Source organism: Nelumbo nucifera, chromosome 2, assembly GCF_055504915.1.
Source record: "Nelumbo nucifera cultivar China Antique chromosome 2, China Antique-T2T, whole genome shotgun sequence".
Taxonomy (NCBI): Eukaryota; Viridiplantae; Streptophyta; class Magnoliopsida; order Proteales; family Nelumbonaceae; genus Nelumbo; species Nelumbo nucifera.
Genome location: NC_142650.1, coordinates 73498202 through 73521414, shown reverse-complemented (window position 1 = coordinate 73521414; position 23213 = coordinate 73498202). Strand labels below are relative to the sequence as shown.

The following is a 23213-nucleotide window of genomic DNA, read 5'->3' as shown; positions in this document are numbered from 1 at the left end:
TTTAACCTGGGCAAATCATGTAGTGGCTAGTAGTGGTATGGAACAAGAGAGTCAATAGGCCGATCAGACACCTCCATCTATAGATGCCTCTGGGCAAGAGATGATGAATATTTCACATAATGTGTATGACTAGTTGATCCAGGCTACTTCTCAACTGAGTACAGCTACGCTTGTCCACTCAGGTATGGCTTGTCCGGCATCCAAACTCCCTCATTGGGTCATTGATTCTGGAGCTTCCGACCATATAACTGGGACTCCAGGTGTGTTCTCTTTTCTTTCTTCATCCTCTACAACCTACACCATTACCCTTGCTAATGGTTCCACTTCTTCCATATGTGGTATCGGTAATGTTAACATTAGTTCATTCTCTTTGCCCTCAGTTCTGTATGTTCCAAGTTCCCTTTTAATCTTATGTATGTTGTAAATTGATTAAGTCTCTTAATTGCTCTATCACCTCTTACCCCTCATCTCGTGTCTTTCAAGATCTCAAGACGGGGATGAAGATTGGTGGAGGACATGAAGTTGGTGGACTGTATTATCTTGATGGTGGTGGTGGTTTGTCAACAGCTCTTTAGTCATCTCTTTCTCCTCTCCAATGGCACTGCAGACTTGGTCATCCATCCCTTAAAGCTCTTAAGCAACTTGTTCCAGCATTGAGTCGTCTTTCTACTTTTGGATTGTAAGTCGTGTCAGTATGGGAAACATCATCGGGTTTCCTTTAGTCCTAGAATCAATAATCGTATGTCGAGTCCTTTTTCTTTAGTTCATTCGGACATTGGGGTCCAAATAAAATAGTGTCACACAATGGCTACAAATACTTTGTTATATTTGTCGGTGGTTATTCAAGGATGACATGACTTTATCTTATGAATGAGAAAAGTGAATTATTTTCTATCTTCCAAAAGTTTCATGCTGAAATTCTCACTCAATTTGGTGTCCATATTAAGATCCTACATTCCGATAATGACCGAAAATATTTTTATATGCCTTTTCAGCAATATTTAGAACATGTTATTATTCATCAAACCTCTTGCTTTTACACCCTTCAACAAAATGGGGTAGCTAAACGGAAGAACTGCCACCTCTTGGAAACTGCTTGGTCCTTGTTGCACCATATGAATGTACCCAAATGTTTTTGGAGTGATGTTGTACTTACATCTTGCTTTCTTATTAACCAAATGCCTATGTCCATCCTTGATGGTCAGTCTCCCTTCTCTGTTTTGTTTCCTACATTGTCCCCTTTTCCTCTTACTCCTAGGGTATTTGGGTGTGTGTGTGTGTGTTTTGTTCATAACCTTGGCCTTGGACTAGAAAAATTAGATGCACAATCTACTAAGTGTGTGTTCATTGGCTATTCTAGGACCCAAAAAGGGTACAAGTATTATAATCCCAGTTCTTGATGTTGCTTTGTGTGTCTCGGTGTTACTTTCTTTGAGTCGGTTCCGTTCTTTTTTGGGTCGGATGTCTCTTCTCTTTCTCTTCTCTTCCGCTTCTAGTCCCTGTTGCGGACCCCATTCCACTTGTTCCAGCTGTGACTAAGCCTTTGCCTCTAGTGTCACTTCTCGCTACACGGCCACCTCATAGTTTTCAAGGCGCCAAGGCGAGGCTAGGCTGTTAGAGTCAAGTCGAAGGTTTAGAAAGAGAGAAAGAAAGAGACAACAGATTTGGTGGGTGTGACACAATATGTCAGTCGACACCCTAAAAAATATATTTACATTAAAAAGGTAAAAGGACAAATCTGCCCTTAGTGTACAAAAAAAGAGAGTACAAAGTATAGTTACACAACAAAGAAAAGTAAAAGTACAAAAATAGCCCTACGGCTAGATCTTCTCACAGTCTCTATAGACAGGGGGCACCACGTTGCCTAGGCGATAGATTTTTTTCTATAGAAAACATAGATCCTAGGGTAGTTCCCCAAGTACCATAACCATATTTCCTTAATAATTATTCATAATTTTCATAAGAAAAGTATATAGTTCATGTTAAAGTATAGAAAATCAACATATTTGTGAGAAGAAAAAGAAGGAAAAGAAAATTCAAAAAATATAGGGGCTGAACCCTTATTTTTGTTATAGGAAAAGAAGAAAAGAAAAAGTAGATTAGGCAAAATTTTAAGTTTTTCCTTACTTATGGGTTCAGGTTTTAAAGTCTTTGGGGGTTCAATACAGCATTTAGCAATGTTTATATTGATTAAACCCTAACAAATAAGAAAAATAATAAAATGAATTTAGTGTATAAACACACAAAATGAACATTTTAGTTTAATAGTGCCTATTTTATAATTATAATGTCAAAAGATAAAGAATAAAAAAGTATTTTATAATACATAGTACAAAACTGCTTGACAATTAGGCAAGGCAAACCTCAAAGGGCGCTTTGTCGCCTAGGCGTCGCCTTGACAACTATGAGCCACCTATCCAACAAGTGTATACGAATCGACATGCACCGGCTCCTCCAACTTCTTCACCGTTGACGGATCTGATAGTGGTTTCTGCAACACCATCACACCCTGTTCTTGGCCTTGACCTTCCCATTGCCCTACGGAAAGGTAAACGTTGTTGTACCCTTCATCTGATCTCTAATTATGTTTCTGTTTCTCACCTTTTTCCTTCCCATCGACAGTTTGTTATCTTCTGTTTTTGTTCCTAAGGATGTCTAGGAAGCCCTTATCTCTCCAGAGCGACGTCAAGCGATGGAAGAAGAACTCTCCGCTCTGGCTCATAATCATACGTGGGATCTCACCACTCTTCCCCATGGTAAGCATGTTGTCAGATGTAAGTGGGTATACACAGTCAAGTATTTACCTGATGGTAGTGTTGAGCGGTTGACAACTTGGTTGGTTGCCAAAGGTTATTCACAGTTATATGGCATTGACTACACAGAGACTCTCTCCTATTGCCAAGATTGGTTCAGTTCATGTTTTGATCTCTCTAGCTGCTATGTATGATTGGTCTTTGTTTCAACTTGTTATTAAGAATGGTTTTTTGCATGGGGATCTTCTTGAGGAGGTGCATATGGAGCAACCACCCGGGTTTGTTGCTTAGGGGGAGGATGGTAAAGTGTGTGATCTCAAGAAAGCTATTTATGGACTTAAACAGTCCCCTCGTGCATGATTTGGCAGATTCAGTGAAGTAGTGAAGAAATTTGACATGAATCAATGTCAGGTCGACCATTCAGTATTTAGCTATGATTTAGGTGCTGGGAAGATTTTGTTGGTGGTATATGTAGATGATATTGTTATTACTGGCAGTGACAAGTTTGGGATTGATAGGTTGAATACCTTTTTACCTGAACACTTGTAGACAAAGAAGCTTGGTAAACTAAGATATTTCTTAGGGATAAAGGTAGCGAGGTCCAAGTATGGTATTAACTTGTGCCAGAGGAAATATGTCCTTGACCTACTGGACGAGATAGGGTTGTTGGGTGCCAAACCAGCTAAAACACCCATGGAATTGAATGTCAAGTTGAGTAGTGCCACAAGTGAGGAGTTTGAAGGTCTAGGAAGGTACAAAAGGTTGGTGGGTAAGCTAAACTACCTAACCATTACTCGGCCAAATATTTCATTTGCAGTTAGTGTGGTGTGTCAGTTTATGTAGAACCCTCGGGTTCCACATTGGGATGTAGTTCTAAGGATTGTAAGGTATTTGAAGGGAGCTCCTAGTCGTGGCTTGCTATAGAAGAGTGGAGGAAATCTTGAAATAGAAATGATACACTAATGCTGATTGGGCTGGTTTTGTATTTGACAAAAGGTCCACTGTAGGTTATTGTACCTTTCTTGGGGGTAACTTGGTGACATGGAAGAGTAAGAAACAAATAGTGGTGGCAAGAAGCAGTGCAGAAGATGAATACATGGCATATATAACTTGTGAACTAGTGTGGTTGAGAAATCTTCTACAGGAGATGGGGTACTCAATTGACACTCCAAGCTTTATTGTGACAACCAAGCTGCAGTCCATGTCTCTCTAATCCAATTTTTCATGAAAGAACAAAGCACATAGAAATTGATTGTCACTTTCATAGTTGTCAAGGCGTTGCCTAGGTGACTAGGCACCCTTGGCTGGGCGCCTCGCCCAAACCCCTTAACTTATAGCAACTAGGCAACAAAAATGACAAGGCAGGCGCCTTTTATAATATCATTTATATTGTTGTATTTTATTAATGTATGTGTTAATACATTTAATTATATGTTATATATACTTTGTTTTAATGTTTTACCATTGAAATTTAAAAGATCAAAGGGTTTTGAGAAGAAGAAAAGAAAGAAAGAAAAGAAAGAGGAAAGAAAAAATAGAATAATAAAGTTCTTTTTTTCTATTCTCTCTCTCTCTAATTAAATAAAACAGAAACACCATCCTTGTTTTTTTTCTATTTTACTTTCCATCTTGAATATTTATCATATAAAGTTAATAACCTTCTTTAGCTGCTAATTAATATGAATTTGTTCTATTAAATACTTATTATAGTAGTATTATTTTTGAAAATAATGAAATTAATATATGTAAAAGATTTTTATCTTTTAGATGTGATGATTTGCCGCATTTTTAGAGGAAGTTTAAGGTTCTTAATAAAGAGAGGTGCTAATTTTTCAATTAACATACATGCTGAATGGTATATAAAACTGGGAAACTAGCCAAAAGTCAGTTTTTTTATATTATAAAATATTTATTGCCTAGGCGATGCCTAGGCGCCCACCTAGGTGACTAGGCAACTAGGTGCCCCAATGTCGCCCAAAATCGCCTAGACGCCTTTAAAACTATGGTCACTTTATGAGAGAGAAGGTTCTTAGTGGAATGATAAGCACAGCATATGTTAACACAGGAAGCCAATGGGCAGATTTGTTCACCAAAGGGTTAAGTCGGGCAAGAGTGGACTACATATGTAACAAGCTGGGATTATATGATATATACTCACCAGCTTGGGGGGAGTGTTAGTGTCAATTATATAGGGGCAAATTAGTCTTTTTGTTTATGTTTAGTATGAGGTGTCATGTTAAGTGATGTGTCTCATACTTACGTAGGAGCACAAGAGTCAATTTGTTTTAATATAGAAAACTAAAAATATAACTTGACCGACTAGAGTGTAGATTTTTCTCTCTATACCCTTAGTAAGTTGGCTACTACTAAAAGCACATAAAAAACTCGCCTAACAAAACATAAACTAATGGGCCTTGGGCCCAATAACTCTAACTAAACATTATGAACAAAAAAATGCTATCAGCCCAATCTCAACAAGTTTCAAGGTGACCATCTGTAAATGTCTCAAGTTTACATCTTCAAGCACTCTACCACATAGAGCTGCAATCTGTTGGAAAATTGGTCTCAACCAAATGTAGAAAGGCAGACCCACCACTATATTATGAGCTTCCTCCATACAGACCCTATTAGACACTGGACAACAATTCTCCTGTTCTCCATAACCATATACCCTATTTGACAACAGATGCCACTTCTCCACAACCACCATTTCTTGGTCTAATTGCAAGATCTTGAGCTGGATAGCATGAGAATGCGGGTTCAAGTTTGAGATGGCACCGTGAACGGGGAGATAAGGCAATAGTGTAGGTTTTCCTGAAAGATGGTGGATGATCTTAGGAAGGAGAAGGTAAGAAGGTAGGGTTGTAAGGAGTTGTAGGGAAGTTTTAATGAGGATTGGAGAAAGGGTTGAGATCATGGTCCGACAGAAGTCGTGCAAGGAGATCAATAATGTATGTAATGGGTGCTTCTTCTCTTCTCTCTATTTTTAGAGGGTGTTGGGTCTTCCCTATTTATAGAGGAAGACTTCCTAACGGAATAGGAAATTATGTGGTGCAAAAGGAGTCTTTCTTCTATATAGGAAGGTCTTTTTAATTCGTTAATTTTTAGAGTGGACGATTCACAAGTAGGGTTTTGCCACGTGTCCACATGGAGGTAACAGGATCAGAGATTCCACTCTTTCCCTCGGAGTCTGCACATAAGAATGAGTTTAGCTACATCCCCACCTCTAGAAACTTTCTGACTTGTTTTGGTGTCTCTTTCGGAGTGTTAATGTGCTGGCAATTCATTGCAATTCTTTTGGCATATCATATTGTTACGCTGCAGTGCCCAGCTAAAAGGTTGTATGCTTGTCTTATGCTGCTCCGCTGCAGCGCTTCTGGTGAAGGGTCATCGCAACATGGAGGGCTACTACACTGAAGCACTGGTTCATAGAACATCAGTGAACTTGGTTTTGTGCTGCCACTGTGAGTCAGCATGTCTCATCGCAAGTGTGATTGTATATCGTGTCTTAGGTATTCATGTGGAGCTGCGCTGTAGGGGACTTCTAGCTGTACGCCTGTCTGGGTATTTGTCATGCAGTTTGAATATGGGAGCCTAGGTTTGTGCTGTGACATTGGTGCACTGTGGATACTTATGTGTGTTTACAGCACAATGTCCATGTACTTACAGCCACTATGTGCTAACAATAGGGTTGCAAGTCGAGGTACCCTATTTGAAGATTTAACACTGAACTGGCTTGGGTTTCTGGGACGAGCCCATTCAAATTTTGACAAAATCCCAACCCAAAAGTATTCCCACATAGCCTTGGCCAATTGAAACTGCTGAAGTTGATATGCAATAGTAGTGTCAATTGAAACTGCTGAAGTTGATTCTCGATTGATCAAGCTGCCCCCAAAGTCCCTTTCTTTTCACATTGAACTAGAATTCAAGTTACTACATACTGTAGCTTGTCCCTTTGGATCGAACAGCAATCAATTTAGACTAATCTGCAACCATCAGAGCTTCTCCTGTTACAGGGGAATATCCAGTGCACCACCAAACACTGATAGATCCAAACATAGGAGATCAGAACTCCTAGAAAAGCTGATCTTATGTTTCAAAACCAAACAAGGGCAAAAGAGAAGTTATCCAACCGGAGGACATAATCCTAGGTTGAAACAGGGGTTCTTGCCTGCAGAAAGTACCCTCAAAGGAGCCCTAATACATCCCCGCTTCTAGAAACTTCCTGACTTGTTTTGGTCTCTCTTTCGGAGTGCTAATGCGCTGGCAATTCATTGCAATTCTTTTGGCATATCATATTGTTGCGCTGCAGTGCCCAGATAAAAGGTTGTATGCTTGTGTTATGCTGCTCCGCTGCAGAGCTTCTGGCGAAGGGTCATCGCAACATGGAGGGCTACTACACTGAAGCACTGGTTCATAGAACATCGGTGAACTTGGTTTTGTGCTGCCACTGTGATTCAGCATGTCTCATCGCAAGTGTGATTGTATATCGTGTCTTAGGTATTCATGTGGAACTGCGCTGTAGGGGACTTCTAGCTGTACGCCTGTCTGGGTATTTGTCAGTGCAGTTTGAATATGGGGGCCTAGGTTTGTGCTTTGACATTGGTGCACTGTGGATACTTATGTGTGTTTACAGCACAATGTCCATGTACTTACAGCCACTATGTGCTAACAATAGGGGTGCAAGTCAAGGTACTCTATTTGAAGATTTAACACTGAACTGGCTTGGGTTTCTGGGACAAGCCCATTCAAATTTTGACAAAATCCCAACCTGAAAGTATTCCCACATAGCCTTGGCCAATTGAAACTGCTGAAGTTGATATGCAATAGTAGTGTCAATTGAAACTGCTGAAGTTGATTCTCGATTGATCAAGCTGCCCCCAAAGTCCCTTTCTTTTCACATTGAACTAGAATTCAAGTTACTACATACTGTAGCTTGTCCCTTTGGATCGAACAGCAATCAATTTAGACTAATCTGCAACCATCAGAGCTTTTCCTGTTACAGGGAAATATCCAGTGCACCACCAAACACTGATAGATCCAAACATAGGAGATCAGAACTCCTAGAAAAGCTGATTTTATGTTTCAAAATCAAACAAGGGCAAAAGAGAAGTTATCCAACTGGAGGACATAATCCTAGGTTGAAACAGGGGTTCTTGCCTCCAGAAAGTACCCTCAAAGGAGCCCTAATACACCTCCTTTCAAAGGGATAATCAAGCAGGCCTCCCAACAGTCCAAAAGCACTCAAATGACAACGAATCCATATTCCATGCCCAAACACTGCTGATTCAAAGAGAACAAACATGGAAGATTGGAACTGTCCTTGTTTAATTTCAATTTCAACCCTACCTGAATATTCAGGTTTTCAGCACTAAAAACCTTCAGAAAATTCCATAAAATGACTAATATTCTCACCAAAATACCTTTGGTTGAATCTTCATTCAATGCCTTTCCACAACACTTTGATTTGAAGACACCACTTGAATTGATTGACTGCTAGGAAACACACAACCTGACAGAACTCGAGCTAGCAGTGGACAATCTTGGCCCTTGTGATTCATACAAAAGATCAGATTTCCATGGCTGGGATACCATGTCAATTTCCATTATATCAAGCTTGAGTGGAGGGGTAAAAGATGAAGGGGTGTATTTGAATGAATGTTCCCACCACTTGAATAGTGCAACATATTTACAATTACATAATTGACCCTGATTATTTGGACATAACAAACTTACACGATTCTCTATATATACAACCTATTATATTACAATGAGACCAAGCACAATCAACCAGTAAAATTCAAGAGATAAACTCTTTACACAAACAACCCCTGGGTTTCTTTTGTTATACGCTGCTAAATTATGAACTATGCATTGGTAATGATATTTGATATTACTTGTTAGTAATTGTTTAATCTTTTCATGTTTTACAGTCACTTGCAGTGGTTACTCTTGGCGACAGACAAATGGCTCAGAGGATAGACAACCTCGTAGATGTAGATGAATTGAAGAGATTCTACCTTCAGGTGCACTCTATAGTTTGGAAGTATGAGTTTAGTAAGAGATTATTGTAAACTTTTTTCTCAGTGGTAAACAGATATAGTTACTTATTTATGTGAAAGAAAGATGTAGCTTCAGGCTCTATCATATAAGATGTTGTCATTTTTTCCTTTCTAATATTTTTGTTTTCTGGTTTTTACAAATGTTCTTGATGCTTTAAATTAAATTGATAATTTTACCATTTTTCTTGTCCTTTAGTTGCTTTGTCCAAACTCCCAAATGAAATAGTTGGGATTTGTGAAACTAGAAATATTAACTTTAGGATTTGTTGATTAAGCTTATCAACATGGTTATTTGAACTTTGAAATTATAGACTATCAGCTCCTGGTTAGACTGAGGATAGCACCTCGATTCTCAGATAGGTTATTGTGTAAGATTAGGTTTGTGCTTTCATAGAATTGCTAACCTGAATTTTTATGGGTGCTACATATGTAGGCCAGTGGAGCTTTTAGAGATCATGGTGTTCATTTCATCATGGTGTGCTCTGTTGCCATCAGCTTTGGTGACCCTGCATATGTAGTTGACTGTCCCATATTGCTGAGTGAGTCTTAGTTAGGAAGTGACTTTCTTATATATTTGGAGATTGATCAAAAAGCTTGGTTGTTTGGAAAAAAAAAAAAAAAAAACAGCCTGGGCTGTTTGCAGGCTTCCTGCACTTGACACATTACTGTGGGTGAGGAGTAAAAGAGTATTTGCAACTAATATTCTTTTAGCCTAAAGTACAATCAAGAAACTGAATGGGGTAATGTATCATTCACAGGAGCCTCACAAACAGCCAAACCTTTCACAGAGATTGAAAATGTTGGTAAGATTAGGAATCCATTGGTATTGTTGGAGGCATTTCCTGTAGGTTAATTCCTGTGCTTTTTGTTGTTGAAGACAATACTGTAAAGTGGGCAACTCTGCATTGGAAGCCAAGTCAACTAGTTGAAGTTTTATCAGTGCGTGGAGGACTGAATATTTCATTGTTTAGTTATTTTGTGTACTAAAAGACAAAGAATTAAGTCATTCAGTTCATCCATTTCAGCCATTATCAAACAACCCCTGCATTATTGTTGGAAAGTTCTTTTTCTGCAAAAAGAAATATGGTTGTTTCAATTTTCTGATTAATTTGTTTTTGAAAATTTGAATCTAAATTGTTTACTTTAAAATTTTAAGCAAAATCTAATTATTAAAAGGATTCTTTGATTTAATTGTTCAGTATTCCTTTCCACCATCATGTGTTGGAGAAGTTGGGCGCATGGGAGCACCCAGTAGAAGAGAAATTGGTCATGGAATGCTTGCAGAAAGAGCACTTGAACCCATTTTGCCTTCTGAAGAGGATTTTCCTTACACTGTACGTGTTGAAAGTACCATCACTGAAAGCAATGGTTCTTCAAGGTGAAATTTCTCGATTTGTATTATATGATTATATTTGAGTGTAATCCAAAGTACACGATCTTTTTCAAACATTTTCATTCATTAGTACAGCCTGTACAGGGACAATTCCCTTCTTCCCTTTTCTCAACTGTGCCAGGTCATTTTTGTATAGCTATATTTTAGTTTTTTTTTTGATGAATTATAGCTATATTTTAGTTAACAATTAAGTTTTATGAACTAGAACAGTATGGCATCTGTTTGTGGGGGCTGCTTAGCTTTGCAAGATGCTGGGGTTCCTGTGAAGTGCTCTGTTGCTGGGATTGCAATGGGTATGGTTTTGGACACAAAAGAATTTGGAGGAGATGGATCACCACTTATTCTCTCTGACATTACTGGATCTGAAGATGCTTCTGGTGATATGGATTTTAAGGTTTGGCAGTAGAGGGGTACTTCATTTTTTCTATTCTCACTATTAGCATAGATTTGATGATAGAACTTAAATAGATATCTTAGTTTTAAACTACACTTTTAATGGTGCAGGTTGCTGGAAATGGGAATGGTATAACTGCATTTCAGATGGACATAAAGGTCATTTATGATATGCTTATCTAGGCCAAAATTATTCAGGAAGTACTTTATATTGTGATGCTTGATTGATCCTGATCCTATGGACAAATTTTATAAGTGACAATATTGATCACATAACAACAATGTCTTAACATTTGAACCAAGCAGTTATCATATATCATTATAATCTTCAAATAAGTTAAACTTAATAATTAAAATAACACAAACAATAAATAGACCTAGCACCCAACATGCCATCAAGAAGCAACATCCACAAATATTCAGTGCTAAGATTTGATCCCTTCTTTAAGTGTTTTTTTTTAACAGTATCATTATCAATTACATCTTCATGGTTGGGGATGTTCTGATTGGCTCATATGAAATCATTCTCATGACCCTAAAAAATTAATATCAGTATATGTTTTTTATCATGTGCAATTATAGTGATAAGAGAAAAAAATGGGCCATAGATGTATCACTCCTGTTGGACATTTGTCAAACCATCATCCATAAATATACCATGTGCAATTAGTTTGGGGTTTAGGAGGACTGCCTGTTATTCACTTTTGAGCCCATATTCATGAAAAAGAAAATCTTGGTCCAATTAGTGTGGGGTTTATGACAATTTCTAAATTAGGAAACTGAAATGTTATCAAGAAAAGCTCCAATACATTGTTGCAGTAGGGTTGATATGGACTGTGGGATTCAACAAGTGGCTAATGTAGAGGGTACCCTATCTTTTAAAACAGTCAGGGATGATTATAGGACTCCTCCATGTGGCTTAGAATAGAGTATGTTGTATAAGGATTCTCCATACATGTCCCAGTTAGGGAACCTTTTTTCTATGCATGTATTTATGTGTTATTGTGGTTGTTGACATCCCTTATGACAGGTTGGAGGAATTACGTTACCCATCATGAAAGAAGCTCTTCTTCAAGCAAAAGATGGACGGAAGCATGTTCTTGGTAAGCTTTTGTAGCTGTCCTCGAATCCACCATCCTTACAATGTATAGAATAGAGATCAATAATACTAAAAGTAGAATCAATGCCCAAATCAATCAGCAAGTTGACTTCATAGGTGTTATCATTCATCTTCTTAAAAGTGTTGAAAGGCCTGACCTTCCTCCTAAGCTTAGAATAGGTTCTTACTGAAATCTTTCCTTACATAAGTACATTAATGCCAAATCACCTTAATTTAAGGTTTGCAACCTCCTTATCTTATTGGAATAGGTTCTATACTTGACATTAGACTCCTTGATCTTCAAATGGATGCCCTCATGAAGTTTGGACATCTGATCCGCTATATTCTTTTCTTTAATATACTTTTTTTACAGATTTATCAAAAAAATACTTTTTTTACAGATTTATCAAAAAAAATACTTTTTTTACAGATTAGGAAAATGGAAGCAAATCTTAAAGTTCTGCGTGCTACCTTCCATAAATGGCCTCCACAGTACAATTCCTTGAGTAATCAAAAGAAAATTCAGCTTAAGCAATAACAACCACTCGTTGCTTTAAATGCTCTTCTTCTAAACATTAAAAAAGGTTTCCCATACTCCTGTTTATCACTTTTGTCCATTATTTGAGATGGTGATAAATATTAAATTGCAATGTAGTCCCAAACTTCTTCCACAAAATATGCCAAAAATGGGAAAGAAACTTGTAATCTCTATCATAGGCAATAGACTTAGGAATCCCCAAAACAGTTTCTAGTCTATTAGAAAATGGCACTTTTTCTGGTCTGTGTAGAGTTGCTCTTGGTGTGGAATCTCTACAACTTCCTTTATGTGCTGTATGGGCCTCCTAAAGGGTTTCATATTATAATGTCATCAAAATATACAACTACAAACCTCCCAATGAATAGTTTCAGAACTTGATTTATCAAATGCGTGAAAGTACTAGGACTGTTAGATAAAACTTGAGGCATCAATAAAAAAATCTTCACTGCTTCACTAACCAAAATAACCTACTTTAATCTGGTCAGCATGATATTTGGAGGGTCACTTACACAATTTTTAAGCTTTTACATCATTTACATGAACAGTCTTATCCTTCATGTTTCTCTTAGCCTTCTGAGATTTGGTCAAGGATTGATGAAAAGCATTTGCATTGCTTCTGAACCAGAAATGTCAGAGTTTTTCAAGATTCAAATGAAAATTATTATTCCACAATATGATTGAACTTCGAAGAAGGTGCACACATCCAGGAAGAACCACTTAGTTGACCTTAATTACATGTTATAACCATTTATACCTAAGTGATCTTTTTAAAAGTCTTAATTACTTGCATTGATCTATTCCCTGGATCAAATGAACTTTAGTAATTACTGAGGATTGATTATAATTGTTTATAATATTTTTAATTTTGCATTCAATATTTGTTAGTTCAAGGATCAAATGGCTTTGTGTTTCTTTATTCAGATGAAATGTTGAAGTGCTCACCTCCTCCTTCAATGAAGCTCTCCAAGTATGCTCCATTGATTCATATTATGAAGGTCAGTTTACATGCTGAATAACTCATTGCTACAGTGGTTAAAAGTCATAAATGCAGAATTTTTCTATTCCCATATTACATTGTTATGTTTATTTTTGTAGGTCAAGCCAGAGAAAGTTAACATTATTATTGGTTCTGGGGGGAAGAAGGTCAAAAGTATCATTGAAGAGACTGGGGTAGAAGCTATTGATACACAGGATGATGGAATAGTAAGCATTGGACCTAGAGTTGATATTTTCTTCCTCCTAGTTGATATTTCATTTCATTATTTTATTTATGTTACTATGGCTTTGACAGGTTAAAATTACTGCAAAGGACCTTTCAAGTTTAGAGAAATCTAAAGCCATCATTGCTAATTTGACGATGGTTCCTACAATTGGTGATATTTATAGGTATTTTTTTTTCAACCATACTGTTTTGTAGGAAAGAAATGTTTGCCCAAAAGCCTACTTCTGGTCATCATTCTGTAAGGATGAAATAGATATATCCATCTCAACAATCTTGTCCATGGCTGTACACTGTTTTTACATTCAGCCCATGGTGCCACTTGTGGTTTATTGTCAAAATGAAGAAAAAAAAAAGAAGAAAATGGAAGTAAAAGAAGAGGAGAAAGAATAAGTTTTGTGTGAAGAAGAGAATTGTTTATTAGTTTTTGATTTTCCAAATGATGAAATCCATCCCTTTTATATTAATATGTAGAAAAAACTGAAGTGCACTTAATTAGGCAAGCATATAAGTTGCCCTTCTAATATTCTAGTACTCCCCCTTAAGCTGAGAATGGATATTTGATGAGATACCAGTTTACAGCTGTGACTATTATTATGTATTTCTGATTATGGCAACTACTTAGATTTTTTTTTTTTTTTTTGCTGATATAGTGATTTCTTTATATATGGGTGGGTAGGAGTATTTTTGGCATGTCATTTACTATAGGAAGTGCTTCAGTAAATGACCCTTTATTATAAATTGACAAGACAGTAACAGCAGATAGATTATTTTTCTGTTCTATTCTTTTGAGAGCACATCTGCTGCAAATTTGGTTGCAGAATTCCCTTGCAACCCCTGAATGAAACATGGACACACCAGCGATTGAAATTATAAAAGAAAAACAAAAAAACAAAACCAGTTCATGTACCCCCTTTCAATCTAATCAAATATTCGGCATCAAGTTATAGTTTCTAGCAAGATATGGTGTTGTCAACTTCAGCTTCTTCATCTCCAACATGATACAAATGGAGATCAACAACATCAAAATCCAAAAAATAGAAAACCAAGTAATACTCATTTGCTAGAGGTATTAAAAAAAAAGCATCTCAAATCATTCCTTACTACATAGAACTTGACCATTATATCTTAATTTGGCATTTCATTGGTCAGAGAGCTGTTCAGTTTTTTAGTGTATTGGTAGCATAGTGATATTACAATATCTAGAATTCTGTTTTAACTCTTTAATATTTTTAAGCAGGAACTGCGAGATCAAATCAATAGCACCCTATGGAGTCTTTGTTGAGATAGCACCTGGGCGTGAGGTATGTGTTTCATCCTCTAATGGCTTAAGCATGAATCTGTTTATACATCAACCTTGTTTGCTATTTGTTTGCACTTTGCATCACTTCTATACTTTTGATACAATCAAGGAAACCTTGATTCCTATTTCTAGATAATTCATTTCTAAATCAGTGCTTTTCCTGAATGTTACAATCATTGAGGTAACGTTTTATTTCCTTGGAGGTTTAAACAAGTTGTGCTGTTCTACTTGACTGATAGCATTTAATCTGTTTGTGTGCTTATGCATGTGTGTATGTGTCCTGCTCACATGAATTTACATGCATGTGCCTGTCTGGCTCTTTCTATTTCTCCCTGTATTGATACTACAGCTGCATTTGGTTGCAGTGCAAATTTATTTTCACTGATGCAAAACTATGGTAGTGCAAATGATTTGGATGCAAATTCTGATTTATTTTTGTTTCAAATTTTACCTTATTTTGTTTCATTGCAGTACAATGAAGCAAAATAAGACCTGAAGCAGAATAGATAATACCCCAAACAAAATTAAACCAGACTCTGCATTCTTTCATTTGCACTCCCATGCATTTGTACTAGTGCATATAAAATTGAACTGCAACCAAACGCAGCATACATTGATCTTTTCCTATGGTTCTTTCTGTGACATTGTTAATTTGTTAGCCATCACAATCTTATTACACTACAGAGGCTCATATTTATGATTTAAGTTCTACAAAGTCCTTTTGTGTTTATGTGTTTACATGTGTGTGCACAATGTGTGTGTAACTGTGTATTCTGTTGGTTTCTGGTTTTAGCTTTCCTGTCAAGGTATAACAATCCTAGTGATCTACAGGGACTCTGTCACATTAGTGAGCTAAGTTACGATTGGCTGGCAAAAGCTGAAGATGTAAGTCTCCATTCTTTCTCTTCCATTAAAGTCGTATGAAGATCATGGTGGAGTAATTTTGCATTTTTATGTCATTTGCAGGCTTTTAAAGTTGGAGATCGCATGGATGTCAAACTTATAGAGGTTAGGAAAACCTAGTCAGATTTGTTGCTTCTATAGTTCTACCTTATTCATTTGAGAGCTTTTGTGGATGGGGACAGAAGCCTAAGACAATAATTCAGGGGTTAAACTTTATAAGGTTAGAACTGGACTTGATTGGATGATCCCACCAATCTAGTTTTGCCTGGAAGTATAACCTAGCTACCACAAATATAGTGGTGGGTCCTGAACTTTCTGTATGGTGTCATGTCTATGGTGTAGTTAAGGCTGTATTTGGATCATGGCAAAAACAGAATGGATGGGAAGAGGGCACTGATTTTTTCTGTATTCTGCTCTGTATAGCATAAATCAGTAATTTGTGGACATCTGCTAATCAAAACACAACCTAATCTCTTGCTCTTTCAGAACTCCAAATTCAGGTCCTCCCTACTACAAAAATAAATAAATAAATAAAATAAAGTCCAATAGTACAACATTATATAGAAATAAGTTTATTTATCATCATAGTTGAGTGGTCAGGTTGGCCTAATCATTTAACTAATTCATGTGTTACATGTGTTATTATCATTATAGGTTTCATAAACAATTGGCTTTCCCCTTTTAATAGTCTTTTATTGTCCCTGCATTTGCATTCCCAGACTACAAGCTTCTTTCTCATAGTTGTGATCATGTTATCAGATTAATGAAAAGGGACAGCTTCGCCTGAGCCGTCGTGCACTACTTCCTGATCCAAATCCAGAGAAACCCAGCGGTAAACAGCGAACAAGTGGCCCTACCAAGGAAAATGTATCTTCACAAACTTCTCCTGATAAGGCTACAACCAAAAAAATTGGTGGGACAGCAAAGAGTACACTGATAGAAGATGGCATACAGCAGCCCCAGGAAAAGGGCGCCCCTCTAAAGGTGACGAACCCTTCCAAGAGAAATACTTCTGCACAGGTTGGCTTGGTCCCTGAGGAAAAGGTTCTCAAGAGATTAGTTAGTTCTGCCACAGATAGCCCCTCTTTGAACAAAGACAAGCAGAAGAAGAGCAACAGTAAAGCTGTTAGTAGTGTTGCTGGTAAAGATGGAACTGATTTAGTAAAGGGAGAGGCTAATATTGGGTAATAAGTTTGTGGATGCTTTTCATAGTGCAAAAAATTATCTTGAAGATTGAAGCGAAAGAAACCACTGGGAGGTCTCCCTGTACTAACAGGAGTTAAGGTATGGACACTGATTCACTCATGTAATTTCTCCCAAACTGATGAGTTCTTTTCCTGGTTTCTCTTCTCTCTTACAATCGCAGCTATTAATTGATGACAGAGAACATGGTATTAAAACAGACTATCTGTCATAGATCTATTTGCTTATTAAATCCTTTGTGCTTTCTTCTGTTTGTTCTTACACACACACAAAAAAAAACAAGGATAAAACACCCTGTGCTGATCTATCACATAGAAAACCTCTTTATTTTATCATTTTCTTTGGTTGTGGGACCAAGAATTATTCTGTCTGGTTCAACCATGCTATGAAGATCTATGGGCTTTCCTTGTGCTGAGCTGAGATGTTCAGATGGTGTTGGTTCATAGTGCAGTAGTGATTTTTTATAAGTGTTAGAATATAAGTTGTAAGGGTATTATTGGAAGTTTCTTTAATTAGACAGATCTGTCATTATATGCTTGTATAAGGTCATTTTTTTCCTTTCTTATTTTTAGTTGGAAAGGCAGCAATAATTCTTGAACAGACAAAGTGCAAAATATAAGGACAAAACTAATCAGAACAGATAAGAAGAAATATGAAGAAAGAAGAAGAAACAGAAAAGAAAATGTTTAAGGATGAACTAAATGTGGAGCTTAACTGCAGTCACGTCATGCTTTATACAAACTGATTATAATAAAGACTGGAATGGCAATACTGCCTCTCGTAGGCAGCAGCAATATAAAAGAAATAAAGTAAGGCCCAATAAGCCTATTTTACACAATCAGTCTATAAACAGGTAAGTGATAAAGAATGCCCAATAACAAGAGACAACCCAAGTTGAGCATATATTGTCAATCATGCCAAGCTTGCCAAGTGCATTCTGCAATGAAAACTTTTGAACTCCTTTTGTAAGGATGTCTGCAAATTTCTGATCATCCTTAACAAATGGAGGGCACATATCTCCTACTAAAACTTTCTCCCTTATAAAGTGTCAATCAACTTCCATATGCTTTGTCTTGTCATATTGCACTAGGTTGTAGGCAATATTGATTGCAGCTTGATTATCACAGAAGAGCATTATGGCTTCTATACTACTATCTTCAACTCCTCAAGAAATGAACTTAACCATATAGCTTGAGACACCGTATGAGCTATAGCTACTGGAGGAGAAATTCCATTTTTAGAGGTTTGACTATCCCTTTTGTCTTTTTGTTGACAACAGTCTTCCAACATCCTTCATCTTCCGATGTAGAGGAATCATCAAAATACAAAATGCTCAGTTCCTAATCAATTTATATAATGAGGGGATAGTTGGACTTTCTTCTTATACAAGAGATATAATGTTTATAGTTGTCTCTTTTGTAGGAGGCTCTGCTATTTCAATTTCCCTTTTATTTATCATGCTTGGATGATATCTTTGTGGAGAAAGAACACTTTTATGGGATGTGAACATTCTATGATAAGGACAATATTTTGGATCTTTTGGCTTATTGATGTCACTTGGTCATTTTGGGGAAGGGATACAGAGCATTAAGTAGTCCATGGGGAAGGGATACAGATCCCTGACCAAAAATGGCGGAGAAGGATCCATTAGCCAGTCCACTTTATCCCTACTAGAGAGAAGAGTGTAAAATTGAAACAAAATCAGATCAGACATACCGGTCATATGGTTAGAAGCCCCTAAGTTAATGATCCAAGGGATATCAAGAACTAAGGTAGACATGAAATGCAAAACCACTTTTACCTGATGTAACACAAATGAGGTAGGAGTAGGAAGTGAATTATCCATTTGCCGAAGGGTCCTACCATATATCTCCAGGTGATCACAAAAGGAGTTCATAGTGTCTTCCCTAGTGTCAAAGCCAAGGGAGCGCTCTTGAGAGGAACTAGAGGTCTTGCTATTTGCCTAAGATTCTTACATAGCCAGATTTGTAGAATTATACCTCTTCTGAGTAGTTTTCTTGGAGATGTCTTGATTCTTGGTAGCCCACTTGGTCTTTTCGGTAAGTTCCCAACAAGTATCTTAGGTATTGTCTAGACCTTTGGCAATGAGTACACCAAAGTATGTCCTTATCATCAACTTTCTTGGATTCTTCACTCGAGAACTGCCCCCCTTAGCAGCTAAATCAATCGGTTGCTCCCCTTCAGAAGCATTCATTAGATTTCTTCTGCTTTTCTAAAATTAAACTAGAGCATAATATTATGTGGACTGATTTAAGCCCAAAAAGGCCAAACCTTGATAGGTTATTTGGTGCAAAAGGAAAATCTTGAATTGGTCCAAAAGGAGAAATTGAAATTTCCATGGAGAAACAATTTCTCCTAGGATTGATCAATCAAAATTTGATGTCCAGATCAAAGTAGGAATGTTACCTGATGTGGATACCACAATTGTAGTTCCCAAAATGGTGATTCACACCCAAAAACCAAGCTGAAGATGGCACAACCCCAATTGCAAGAACTTGATCTAGTCCTTTTGTGTGAATCATTGTACACTCTCTATCTGCTATTGATGCAGCTGTTAATCACTTGAGAACTATGTGTTTTACTGGAAAATTCAGTGGGAAAAGAGGGAAATGGCTCTCCTTTCAGCTTTGGTTGGACTAGGGTATGGTGGTAGAAAGTTTGGTGATAATCTCTCTCACAACTCTCCTATTCTCTATTATATATAGAGCTGGACTCTTGGAGTCCTACAAGGAGTTTCCAAAATCCGACTTTAACTGAACTAGAAGTTTCTAATTGGAAACAATTCTAATTCTATTAGAATCAATTGAAAAACCAAACCCTTTCCAATTCAACCCAAACTATGCAACTATCCTATTTCCTAGTCAAACTAGGCATGGGACTAAGCAAACTAGCCTTATTGTAATTGCATCAAACTCTCAAGTTGTTTCTGTTCACACCATTAACTAGTCAACTTGATCTGATCCTTGTGTGGTGTGAGACCTACCAAGTCCTCACATTAAATCACGTGGGAATTCACTAATTCACATTAAATCATGCAGTGTGAAACTTTTTTGGACTAAAATTATCCTCTATTTCTTTGTTTGAGAAAAGGTTTAAAAGTCATTTTATTATAGCTTTAATGGCTACTAAAATGGTCATATTTGTGTATTTAATCCATCTCTAATTGTAAGGGTTGAAAATGTAACTTCAATTATTACTTTCCATATCATTTAGTCCCCTTTCATTATGTCTTATACTTAACATATCAAATCCCATTCTCTCTTATTAAATCCTATATTTTTAAGTTATTTTTCACTAATAAATGCTACTAATTATATCTATGTCAATATTTTTAACAATATAAACCCATATATTTTAAAACCAACCTAACATCAAAACCATTCTTTATCCAAGTGGTGGTTAAGCAATTCAACCATCTGAATCAAATTGATCAACCTATGAAGTAATAGTTAGGTAATAAAATTTTTAAAATAGAAATAAATCTAGAAAATTACAAAAAAATGTAGAAAAATAGACACATTTATGATATTTTTATTAATCAAATTAAAAAAAAATAAGTGTAATAAACAAGAATTATTTTTATTGATAATGAAAATGAAATACATAATTTAGAAGTGACCAAAAATGAATATAAAAATTAACAATAAATAGTTCAACTTTTTGGTTAAATGTGTTAACCTTTAATGTCATAAATAAATAATAAAAATTAATCAAATATAAAAATACAAAATGAAAAATACATAAATTTTGCAAAAAAAAAACATATAGGCACATGTATAGTATCTTATATTTATCATATTAAACAAAAAGTAAGTGTGACATATCAGAATTATTTTTACACACAAAAATATTAAAAATATTATAGAAAAATTGAACACATCTATAATTCTATATTTGCACCACTATTAAAAATATGAATAAGATTGTGGAACCTTCTTTTGACTAAAATCAAGGTTTTAAAAACCGACCCGGAAACAGAACCGCTTTGACTTCCAATTTCTGGGTCAATGGTTCAATCGTCCAGTTTGAGAGGGTCAAACCAGTAAGGTGCAAAATATAATGTAACATTTTATTTTGACCATTAGATTAGAATTAGGTTAAAGTCCACCGTATATATACATTATTATGAGAGGGGAGTGTGTGATTTTGAGAAGGAGGCGGTTGGTTAAAGCTGAAAAGTGAGAAAGAAGAAGGGAAGGAAGCATCATTGGAGGTGGTTGTCACCATGTTCATCATGTCTTGTTGCAGAACTATTTGCCCTGAGAAGAAGAAGAAGAAGAGGAGGAGGAAGTGCAAACTATTTGCCCTCTTCTTACATCTCTCTAAATTTCTCTCAGATCCCAAATTGTTTGCTTCATTGGTGTATCTCAGATTTCTAATATAAGATCGGTGTTTAATCACTCATCTCTTGCATCGGTTTTTCAATTTCTTCATTGGAGTTACAACTTTTATATTGTTACAACTTGAAAAGAATCACAAAAGTGATAAAACTCAAAATCAAAATAGAAAAACTAAAAATCCTAACTATTTTGGCCATTGGGAATAACCAAACAAGATTATGAGATATGAAAGATTCTTTTTTCATTTTTTATTTTCTAATTTTTATTTTAAAATAAATAAAAATTTGGAATTAGTTTGAAAGCAACCCGAGAACCGTTTATCAGGTTGAACATTTTAATGGTTAAACCATCCTTGCTCTCTAACCATTTCAACGGCTTTTTGTAAAATAACAGTTTGGAGCCAAAACAGAACCGATGACCTGAGCAGTTCCCGTGCCAAATGGTTTGACCATCTAGTCTAGTCCGGTTTTTAAAACAGTTACTAAAATACTCATTTTTTAATTTAGTCCCTATTTAATTGTAAGGTTTAAATTGAAAATTGAACTAATACTTTTCATCCCATTCAATTCCCTCTATTTAAATCTTACATTTTTTTGGTAAATGAACAAAAGAAAAAAGGTACACCAAAAAGATAAAACACTACAAAAAGAAGAATCTAGCCAAGCAGGTAGGCCTGTCAATGATACTTGAAACTTCATAGTTAGATTTGGATTTTGCAATATGTATATGATTAATAATAAAAAACAAAAAATAAAAAACACAAAGTTTATAGAAAATTTTGGATATATTATTACTATAATTATCATAATCTAAAATAGTCACGTGCGAAGCACATGTACACTTACTAGTTTATATAAATGGTTGAAAAGCCTATTGTCCTATTTAGTTACTTTGCAAAAACAAAGAATATTATTCAGTTTAATCCTTTTAGAAGGTAGGAGTCCATTCAAGCATTTGAAGATAGAAATAAAGAGAATTCTGCTGTCTACCTACAAGTTTCAAGTCTACTCATTTCTCTTTTTTAATCGGGATTTCAGGGAAACCCATAAGAGCCATCCTTTTGTTGGTCTTAATTATATTTCTTTACAGAATGTGCAGTTAAACATTTATTGGACATTACACTGCTCACTTAAAAATTCATTTCTACAGGACAGAGTACTTCATCTTTCTATTTTACGTGCTGCTTATGTCTTCATGCATTTAGAGCCAGGCTTGTGGAGAATGCATTATTAGCCTTAAACAGGAGGAATGCAATTCCTGTAAGCTGCTTAACTTGTAGAGAACGTTGAAGAGATCCAATAGCTTGGGCTCTTTTTAAAGGATGATTGTACATTATACCACCAGGAACATTCCCATTTTTTCTCCTGGGATCAAAAGGAATAATCTGCTCAACATTGTGTTTTGGTTCTGGCATTTGTCTCCATTTTTTGATATTTTTAGGTTTTATAAAAATGGAATTGGCCTTCTTTCTGTATGTTATTTTCCTAAATATCAACCCTCAATCTTTCTTATTCATTAATTTCTTAATTATTTCTAGAGTGGTTGTAATCATTTCACTTTGCGAATTTACTGAGTTACTTTTGTATTCATTGTTTTTTTTTTGTCTTTTTTCAATGAATTATTTTACCTTGAATGGTTGCGGAATTACTCAACATAACTAGTACTAATGGTGTCTTGGTATTAGCTGACTCTCAAAATGAATATGTAATTTATAGACTAGATACTAACTAGTGACGCCCACAGGGTTTGGAAGGAATCCGGATTTAGTGCGAACACAAGTGTGTAAACCTGCACCCTATGTACAGAACAGTGGTGTGTTCATTCGTGATTGATTACCAGGTTGTCACATTTGTGTTCATAGAAAATCCTGTACGACTTGGGATACTATTTATTGACCTTATTAAAATTGTTGGTTCCAAACCAAAATTGAAATGTTTATGATCTTCCTTGTCCTAGAGTTGAAAAAACAGGAAAAAAAAAGGATAA

At 36.0% G+C, this 23213-nt stretch overlaps 1 protein-coding gene across 2 annotated transcripts in view; it reads left to right on the top strand.

Moving 5' to 3' along the window:
- The window catches only part of RIF10 (polyribonucleotide nucleotidyltransferase), a 133828-nt gene extending 111065 nt beyond the window's left edge, over nucleotides 1–22763 (top strand). For both annotated transcript variants that reach the window (XM_088898679.1, XM_010268416.3), the window contains 13 exons: nucleotides 8687–8779; nucleotides 10015–10193; nucleotides 10419–10602; nucleotides 10713–10760; nucleotides 11632–11704; nucleotides 13160–13233; nucleotides 13334–13441; nucleotides 13530–13624; nucleotides 14698–14761; nucleotides 15592–15645; nucleotides 15727–15768; nucleotides 16423–16947; nucleotides 22377–22763. In XM_088898679.1, the coding sequence (XP_088754805.1) occupies nucleotides 8687–8779; nucleotides 10015–10193; nucleotides 10419–10602; nucleotides 10713–10760; nucleotides 11632–11704; nucleotides 13160–13233; nucleotides 13334–13441; nucleotides 13530–13624; nucleotides 14698–14761; nucleotides 15592–15645; nucleotides 15727–15768; nucleotides 16423–16851 (1443 nt within the window). In that variant the 3' untranslated portion in view covers nucleotides 16852–16947; nucleotides 22377–22763. The remainder of the gene's footprint in view (nucleotides 1–8686; nucleotides 8780–10014; nucleotides 10194–10418; nucleotides 10603–10712; nucleotides 10761–11631; nucleotides 11705–13159; nucleotides 13234–13333; nucleotides 13442–13529; nucleotides 13625–14697; nucleotides 14762–15591; nucleotides 15646–15726; nucleotides 15769–16422; nucleotides 16948–22376) is intronic.
- The last annotated feature ends 450 nt before the right edge of the window (nucleotides 22764–23213 follow it).